The following is a 9,446-nucleotide window of genomic DNA, read 5'->3' as shown; positions in this document are numbered from 1 at the left end:
AGCAAAACTATCTCACAGAATTAGCGGAGGCGTTGGTTGAGATCTTCCGCTCTGCTCCAAACCAAAGGTCCTCGGTCAACTCTGGGTACAATGCTGATGAAGCTTATTAGCTCCGCTTGGCACCTTCTGCTTGCACCCAGTGAGAGAGGCCAACAGCCTTCTCGACTTGGGACAGCTGTCCGCACAAACGGAAGATGGCCTTAGATCCAAAGCGATAGACGTCATTGGCGTTGATATGAGCCACAGCTTGCAGACAGCTGCACCTTACACACTCGACAGCCAGAGGCAGGGCCTCCTCCACATCTCGGATGACGCCCCGGAAGACAAACCGGCGCACAATGGATTGCATTCTGGCCTTGGGCGCTATTAAGGGGCTCCCCCACCCCCACACCACCCATCCTCACCCGAGTGTGTTACTCGGACCCTGCAGGTGGAACGGCCACCTTGGACAAGTGAATGGGCGAGGTCACATAGCCAGCTTCCAGACCGACACTCCGCCTCAAGGGACGCAAACACCTTGGTAGACAAGGCGGATCCCCAGCGTCGGGGAACTGCCTCGGCAGTAGAGCCCGTGGACGATACAAGCGACGCATGGGTGTCCCATGCAGCGTGCCAGATTCGCCGTCACCTCTATACCCCGCGATAGCATCCTGGTGATGGCTGAGTGTGACCAAAATGAGCTTCAGCTATTCGTGAACTACGACCAGCTGCTCCCACTTCCGCACAATACATGTACACACCATTTCAAAAATGGTTCAAATGGCTCTGAGCACTATGGGACTTAACTTCTGAGGTCATCATTCCCCTAGAACTTAGAACTACTTAAACCTAACTAACCTAAGGACATCACACACATCCACGCCCGAGGCAGGATTCGAACCTGCGACCGTATCGGTAGCGCGGTTCCAGACTGTTGCGCCTAGAACCTCTCGGAAACACTGGCCGGTCACATCTTTTCCATCCTAGTACTACTACCTTAAAAATACCCTACATAAGCATACAGAGAAAACGAAATATGTAACTGACTAGCCTCTCGATATGACACCAATGGAAGCTGACGCCTTGTTGGGCCATGCAGCTGGCTGTTCAAAAGGGAAGACAACTGTGCCACAGGCTGCACGAATCTACAGTTTAAGTTTACTGAAACACGAGATTGCACCTTCTAAATAATAATAACAATGATTATAAAAACCCGTGCCTGGTTAGCTTGTGTGGGGACTTAGCTCCGAACTGAGTAAGATCTAAATTCACCAACAAGAATGGCATGACAGTTATTGAGCTGTGCCAACAGAATAATCTGAAAATAATGTCCATCTCCCTGAGGAAACATTCTCTGTCGACCATGTGGCCATCACACACCTTTTACAGAAAGAAATTCATGATGTGCAAGTCCGAAGAGGAGCCAACATTACTCTGACCACTATCTAGTGCGGTGTCGCGTCCCAAGCGTGGGTATTGCGAGGGATTGAGCGACACAGTTCGTGGATGGGATTTTAGCCGGTTGACCTTAGTGAGAGGGAGACTTTTTGATCTGGCTAAGATGTAGAAACCCCTGGTTTTCACAAGGCTAGGAAGGTGATAGAAATTAAAGTCTTGATAACTTTAATAAATTGCAGTTTATTCTAACTGAATACAGCTCACCTTAACTGCGTGGTGATTGCATTCACAGGAAGGCCAAGTCTAACACAGAGACGGTGACTGACTCCACCGTTCCGACTGCCTACTAGAAGTTCTGCAACGTTTCTTAACACCCTACGTTAAGAGTCCCGCGGCTACGCCTTAACGCTCTCCAGCGACTATCTCCGGCTGCCTGCCTACAGCCCGTTCCCCAGCCCAAGTCGGCTGCTGCTATCACTCTCTAACTCTTCGCCCTCACCAGACTAGACCCGACACGACAAGACCTCAGAGCAGCGTGCTCTCGGGTTTTGTTAGCGTTTCCCCTTCGACCCCGCCAGCGCTTGGCCTGACGTAGCGTCGGAGGCAACGTGTCCTTATTTGGTATCGTTAAAACATTGTTGTTGCTATTGTTCTTCAGAGGCTGAGTGGAGGGGCAGAGGCGCCTCTCCCTATATGGTCACGCACTGCGTCCTGAGCCCTTCATTGGCTCCTCATGACGTAGCGCGGTCCCCACCAAGGGCCCTCTTTCTTTCTCTCTCCACTCCCAGACCTCTCTCTCTAGCCAGGAATGCATCTATTTATATTCCTTGCTTGATTGCTTATCATGAGTCCCTGCACAGACCTTCGTTTGTATCTGCTGGCTGTTTACTCTCTTATCAAGCACCCAGCTGCCCAGCAGCTTGAGTGCCGCCTCGTCTGACCCTTCGGCCACGCCTGGCGTCCAGCGCTACAATTTTAACTTCCTCCTACGTACTATTCTTAAGGTACTGCAATTAGACTTGGCTTGTTCCTGTGGTTACAACACCTCCCCCGCCAGGGCAATTGGCGTTACTCCTCAGAGTAGCGTCGATTGTGATTCTCTCATTTTATTTGCTTACATTTTCTTTTGTTACATCAACACTTCACATGTTTTCTTTTTCTCTCATATACATTCGGTACACTTAATTCCATTAACTTCTTTGTTAGACACAATACATTTATCAAGGTACACACATTTTTTTTTCTCAAATCATTGATACAATTACAATCAAATACCATTTTCGTTCAACATTGGTAATTACAAATATGTACAGTTTCAAATTGGACAAAACACTAAAATTGATTACATCTTTTTATAAAACACTTTTAATATATTTTATCTTTTGATTTTACTTAACGCCTGTTTCTGAACAGAACTGACTCTTCTGGGTTTTTCCCACCTCTTTCATATATCACTACATCTTCAGTGTCTTTATTAGCTTGTCTTCTGCTTAAGCTAGTCTCTGGGTATTGATTTACTATAGTGTTTCTTATACATACTTTACCACAACAGTTATTATCGTCAAAGTACTTCCATAACCTTTTGAAGCATTCCTTACAGCATTTAAAATTTTTACAACAACATGTTATTACAATAACAATGACTATTGCTATAGCTATGTATGTAGTTACTGAGAAATGGGTAAAGTATCTGGAGTATTTTATTTCTTCCTCCTGCCTTTCTGCCATCCGCTGGACATCATCCAACCTTTTCCCAGCGACTTTGAAGTCGTCTAATTGTGATACTACTTGCTGCAACGGTAAATCTAACGTTAGCATTGAGACATTTTTCTTTTCTTCGTTTACAACACAACAGTCAAATTATAAATTAATTTGAGGTATTATATCTTTCTTTGTTACGTTACTATGAATCACTCTATCTGTTTGTATGAACACCCTCGTTCCATACCCTTTACATTTACTATAAAAACTTATCTTTCCTACCCCTTTCATTAATAAATCCTTCGGGGGTTCCTTTCCACATAGTATTGTCAGTCCTTCTTCCTTAGGAGCTACATATAGCCATTCGTTACTGTTTAGATGGGTCCAAAGGCTCTGATTCAGTGCGCCAATTTTTCGCACACAATCTTCCGGAATTTCTCTTACCGGTTGTAATAATTTGGCTTCGCATTCCTCCTGGTCGAATGTCGATAGCAATGCGAATGACTGTCTGCACAGTCTTCTGTTCTTACTCAATTCTTTACATTTTAGATCATCCGCTGAAAGTTTCGCGTACTGCCTTTTGGATTCATCTATCAATAGAAATTCTTTCTCTGGCTGTATGTATATGTACCTTCCTTTCATATTTGGAATCTCCTTTGGTAATGGGAGAACTCTGTACAAATTGAAATTATTATTATCTATTAAAGGGATATTAATTACGTACCCTAGTATGCTACCGGAAATGAAAACATCTAAATCAATTATTCTTAACAAGAGGTAGCCTGATGACTCCGCGAGAGGAACAGGAAACTTCACGTCCTTTAATTCATCTCGGATTAAACTTAGATACTTCACAATTTGTACTGGATTAATGATGTGAGGCTGAAGTATTCCCTTTTGAGCATTTACAATGGCATTTATCATTTGCTCGTACTGTTCTTCGATTTGGCCAAACACTGCCGCTAATTGTAATACTTGTTCCGTTACAGTGGCAAAAGTTGCTACTCGTTTGAAACCCATATCTGTTTCCTTTACGTATTCCTTCATGAGCCTTTCTAGTCTCTGCATGCCTGTCCTTAAAATGTGTTCATTTGATTCTAGTGTATATACTGTTCTGTTTACTCCCGCTAATGTGGCCCTTACCACTGCCACTTGTTCCTTAGTTAACCTCAGCAACCCTTCCGAGTTCTTTTCCATAGCATCTATTCTTTCCTTATAGTATGCTGCGTCCGCTTCGTCCAATGTTCCGAACAGTATCTTACTTACCTGTCCGACGAAGTTGAATACTCCTCTCTTTCTTCTGGTTTCGTGTTTTGTGAGTTGCTGTACGAGTTGCTGTAACCCTGTAATCTTTTCTACGTGATGTGTAACTTGCTGATCTAATACTCTACATTCTATTAATCCAACGTTTAATTGTTTCAATGTGTCACAGCACCTCTGTACCGCTGCCTTACCGTACCTCTCTGCTTTTTGGAATCTTTCTGTTATTACATCTAAGTTAACATATGTGACTATTCTCCATGTGGTACTGTATATCTCTATTTGTCCTACGTGATCGTAATATAGTCCTGATGAACTTGGTATTGAGGTCACTTTGAAATCGTTCGTTTCGTATCCTGATGCAGCGAAGCTGTATGTTGCTACCACTATGATGAGTTGCATCACTTGCCACTTGAGTGCCATACCTGAAATTTTAAAAGAACTGTTTCAGCCTGTTGGCATGTACTTTTGTTTCCTTATTTCTCTTAACTCTTATGACTACGTTAGGACCTTCCACTTTTAACACTTCAAATGGACCTCTCCATTGCGAATCTAGTTTCCGAGATCTACCACGTCTCACTGATTCGTTGAGTAATAACCCCTTGTCCCCTACAGTAAATTCTTTTGGGTTCCGCTTCAGATCATACTGTCCTTTACTGATTACCTTACCCCTTATAATAGAATCCCTAGCCACTCTATGGGCTTCCTGCATTCTTGCTCTTAACTTATTTACATACGAATCATAATCGTAACTTACCTGCGGTGTTTCTTGCTGCAGTACTCATGGTATATTAACCTTCCTTCCGTACATTAACTCGAATGGTGTATAACCTGTGCTGCTGTGTGGTGTAGTGTTGAACGCAAAAATTGCATACGGCACCCATTTGTCCCATGAACTTTGATCTCCTGTTACAAAGTGTCTGAGATATTCTACAATTGTTCTATGGCTCCTTTCTAGAGCACCATTTGACTCAGGGTGGTACGCTGTAGTATTTATACGTTTTACCTTCAACAATTTACATACACTTTTAAACACATCACTCAGAAAATCCGATCCTTGATCTGTTAACAAAACTGATGGAATCCCATACCCTAATACTATATTTTCTACAAATGCTTCTGCTACAGTTTCAGCGTCTTGCTTGTCAATAGGGACTGCTACTGTGAATTTACTCAGATCGTCTTGGAATGTTAGCATGTACTTTTTTCCTGTACTAGATACATCTAGTGGACCCACTATATCCATTGCACATTTTTCAAATATTGTTTCAGCTGTGTCTGTAATTTCTAAAGGCATCCTTGTTTTCATTTGTGTGTTTTTGTTCTTTTGACATGATGGACACTTCCTAATGTAATTTTCAATGTCCCGATTCATTCCGCGCCACTGCTTGTACGCTTTTATCCTCTCGAATGTCCTATGCATTCCCTGGTGCCCTTCCAAGGGATTATCGTGCATCTCCTTTAATATACTTTCCTTTTCTTCGGGGCTAATTTCCTCATTACTATTTGTTTCCTGGTCTATCTCACCTGACACTTGCGCTTGCCGCACGTTTACGGAACTCTGTTCCGCCTTTTCTTGTGCTACTGAGGTTCTTTCTGCCTCAACATTTCGCTTTGAACTTATCTCTTCCTTTCCTTCCTGCCTTATCCGGCTTAACGCGTCCGCATTACTGTTTAGCCTTCCTGGCTTATATACTACCTCGTAGTCGTACTCTTCGAGCTTCAGTCTCCACTTTAGGAGCCTCGAGCTCGGATCCTTCACACTAAATATCCATGTTAGTGGCTTATGGTCTGTCACCACTGTGAATTTTCGCCCATACACGTATGGTCTAAACTGCTTTACCGCATACACTATAGCCAACAACTCTTTTTCCGTTGTACTATAGTTCAGTTCTGCTTTGTTCAGTGCTCTGGATGCATATGCAATCGGCAAGTCTTCGCCAATCTTTTTCCCTTGCGATAACACGGCTCCCAACGCTGCGTTACTCGCATCCGTTGTGATTATAAACGGTTTCGTAAAGTCAGGATACTGAAGTAACGGAGGATTCACTAATTTCTCTTTCAGTTCCTCGAACGCATTCTTCTGTCGTTCTCCCCATTGGTACTCTACTCCTTTCTTTAAGAGCTCATGGAGAGATTTCGCAATTTTGCTGAAATTTGCAATGAAACGTCGATAGTACCCTATCAATCCTAGAAACCCTTTTAGTTCTTTTGTTGTTCTCGGCTGTGGGAAGAACTTCACCTTCTCCACCTTTGCCATATCCGGTGATATTCCCTTGTCCGTGACACAATGACCTAGGAAGATTACCTCCTTCCTCAGAAATTCACACTTGTCCGGTTGCAACTTCAAATTGTGCTCTCGCAACCTGTCAAATATTTACCGGGGTTTTTCGTTATGCTCCTGCAGGTTTTTCCCATAACATACTATGTCGTCCAAATAGACAAAACATTTAACACCTTGTAAACCTGCCAATACTGTGTTCATTAGTCTCTGGAAACATCCTGGGGCTCCTTTCAGTCCCATCGGCATTCTTTTGTATTCATAATGTTGATAGTTTGAGCTGAATGGCGTTTTCTCTCTGTCCTTCTCGTCCGTCAATATTTGATAGTACCCGCTTGCGAGTTCAAGCGTTGAGAAGTACTTGGCTTGCCCTAATTGATCCAGGATATCGGAGATATTCGGCAGTGGAAATGCATCGCCTACCGTGATGTCATTTAATTGTCGGTAGGCCACTACTATTCTCCATTTCTGCTTGCCACTGGCATCTAACTTCTTTGGAACTAACAGTAACGGTGCGTTCCATGCGCTCTTGCTTTCGACAATTATGTCATCCTTCAGCATTTGTTGTATTTGCTCTTTTAGCACTTCCTTTTGAGCTTCAGGGATCCTGTACGGTCTAGCGTTCACTACCTTCCCCGCGTGTTCCGGCGCAATCGGTATGCTATGTTTCACTGCAGAAGTATAGGACAGTTTATCCCCTGGTAGATGAAATACATCTCCGTGCTCCGTGCAGACCTCTGCTAGAGCGCTCTTTTCTTCGACGTTCAAATGATCCATTCTGAGTTGCCTTCGCAACACACTAGCAGGACTTTCCGTCTTACCTACTGCATCAGTGCTGCATTTTACTTCACGTACTTTCGCTATTCTTTCTAACTTTTCCGTTATTAATCTGACATTTCCTAGTCGAACTCTGTCCTCTGACACGTTCAATGCACTTACTATGCATTTCCCATTTCGCACTTTTACTAAGGACTCAGGTACATGCACCCCTTGTGCAATCTCCTGCCTCGGTATGACCATTTCTCTTTCGATTCCCCGTGGTACCTTTTCGTCCACTTTCAACAACATTATTCTTTCTTCCCGGGGCCCTATCTCCCCGCCTATTTCTGAATCTGCTTCTGTCTCTTGTCCCTTTGGTTCTTCCTCTTCCTCTTATTACTTTACCCGCATACTCCAGCTTGACTCTATGCTGTGTTAAGAAATTTCTCCCTATCAATCCGTCGTACAGAATGTCTAGACCTCTACCGTACACGTGAAATTTCTGTCTCACCTTTTCAGATCCGTCTATACTTAAGTTTATTTGTACCGTTCCTATTGTGCTAACGGCTTCACTCGTTACACCTTTTAACCGAAGCTTTTCTGTTTCTTTGATCCCAAGCATACTCTTTACCGGAATACTCGTCCTCTTTAGCAAACACAATTGTGCTCCTGTGTCTATTAGTAACTTTAAATACTTCTTTAGTTCTACGCAGTACAATACGACCACGTCGTTTTCTGTTGCACAGTCGATTACCCTCACTGTGGGTTTACCTATCGCAACAAGGCGCGATGCGCGGCCTTGCCGCCTCTTAGTTTCCCTGTACCACCTTTCCTGTTTTACTCGATACTGGCACCCTGCCTTTTCTCCAGGCGTACCAGGACCCTTCGTGGCAATCCTTCGCGTAATGGCCCTGCCGCTTACACTTAAAACACGCAACATCTTTTACTCTTGTGCACGTAACTCTGCAGTTCCCTGGTAAATTACACTGTGGACATCTCCACTCTCGTAACCCTCCATCGGTTTCTCTGTGATTCCCTCTGAATTCCCTTACATCTATCGGGTGAACTTTCCTTAACCGCACCCTGCATTCCATGTCTGTGTGTCCCGGCTTGTCACACCCATAGCAAAAGTTTGTATATTCTTTACCCGTCATGGCTCGTACTCAATGCTCTGGCCTGATTTTCCTACACTTGCTGGGTATGTGACCCCTCAGCCCACAATTGAAACATTTCAACTCTTTACTTTCTCTCACGTTTTTTACAGCTTCTTTATTTCGAGTGTATGTTACCCTCGAGGCTAGTCCCCGCTCTTTCATGGACAATATCGCACTCTCTTCCTGCAGTGCCAACTCCACTGCTGCTGCCAATGTAATTTCATCGCCTCTGCTTCTCACTATTGTTTGTATTCTGTCATTACTTAAACCCTGCATAAAGCACGCTCTTCCTAAGGAATCAACTAGTTCTATTGCACCTTTCACGTTTTCTCTGGCCGTAACTCTGTTTACCGCTTCTCGAAAGTCTCTCTGCATTTCATCAATTCTGCTTGCCCACATTGCTATCGGTTCCCCTTGTCCCTGTCTGGCTTGGAAAATTTTACATGCGTAGTAGTCTATAGTACGCTTACTGGCATAATTTTCCTCTAAAACGCGTTTCACCTCTTGCCACGTACCTGTGCGTTCACGCACCTGCAACCTCGACCTGGCCTCACCGGTTATCTTTGCTTTAACGAACTTCAATAATGTTTCGTGTTCCTCTGGCTTTACTAATTCAAAAGCTGCATCTACATTTTCGATAAATTCTCTTAAATCCTTCTTGTTCCCTTCGAACACTTTCGACACAATACATAGGGCCTCCTTTACTGACATCTTACCACTAGTGGAGGATGACGCAACTTCATTAGTTAGGGGCATCTTAACTAAGTTAACACTTTACACAACAAAATACAATATTCTTAAGACAGTTTTACAAGTACAGCTTCTCTTGTGGTGCGCCGTCTGCTCTGTTGATCCGCGTCGTCCCGCGCTGCTCTGCGCTCTCTTGTGCCCGCGCTGTCCCGCGCTGCTCCGCG

General features: G+C 43.9%; 1 protein-coding gene across 1 annotated transcript; it reads right to left on the bottom strand.

Moving 5' to 3' along the window:
* Nucleotides 1-8,541: 8,541 nt before the first annotated feature.
* Nucleotides 8,542-9,243, bottom strand: LOC124606577. The gene has a single exon (XM_047138561.1). The coding sequence runs from the start codon at nt 9,241-9,243 to the stop codon at nt 8,542-8,544; it is 702 nt and encodes a 233-aa protein (XP_046994517.1).
* Nucleotides 9,244-9,446: the final 203 nt, after the last annotated feature.

The sequence above is a fragment of the Schistocerca americana genome, chromosome 3 (assembly GCF_021461395.2).
Source record: "Schistocerca americana isolate TAMUIC-IGC-003095 chromosome 3, iqSchAmer2.1, whole genome shotgun sequence".
Classification (NCBI taxonomy): Eukaryota; Metazoa; Arthropoda; class Insecta; order Orthoptera; family Acrididae; genus Schistocerca; species Schistocerca americana.
Note: the sequence above shows the minus strand (reverse complement) of the source record. Positions and strands in the feature narration are given on the sequence as shown.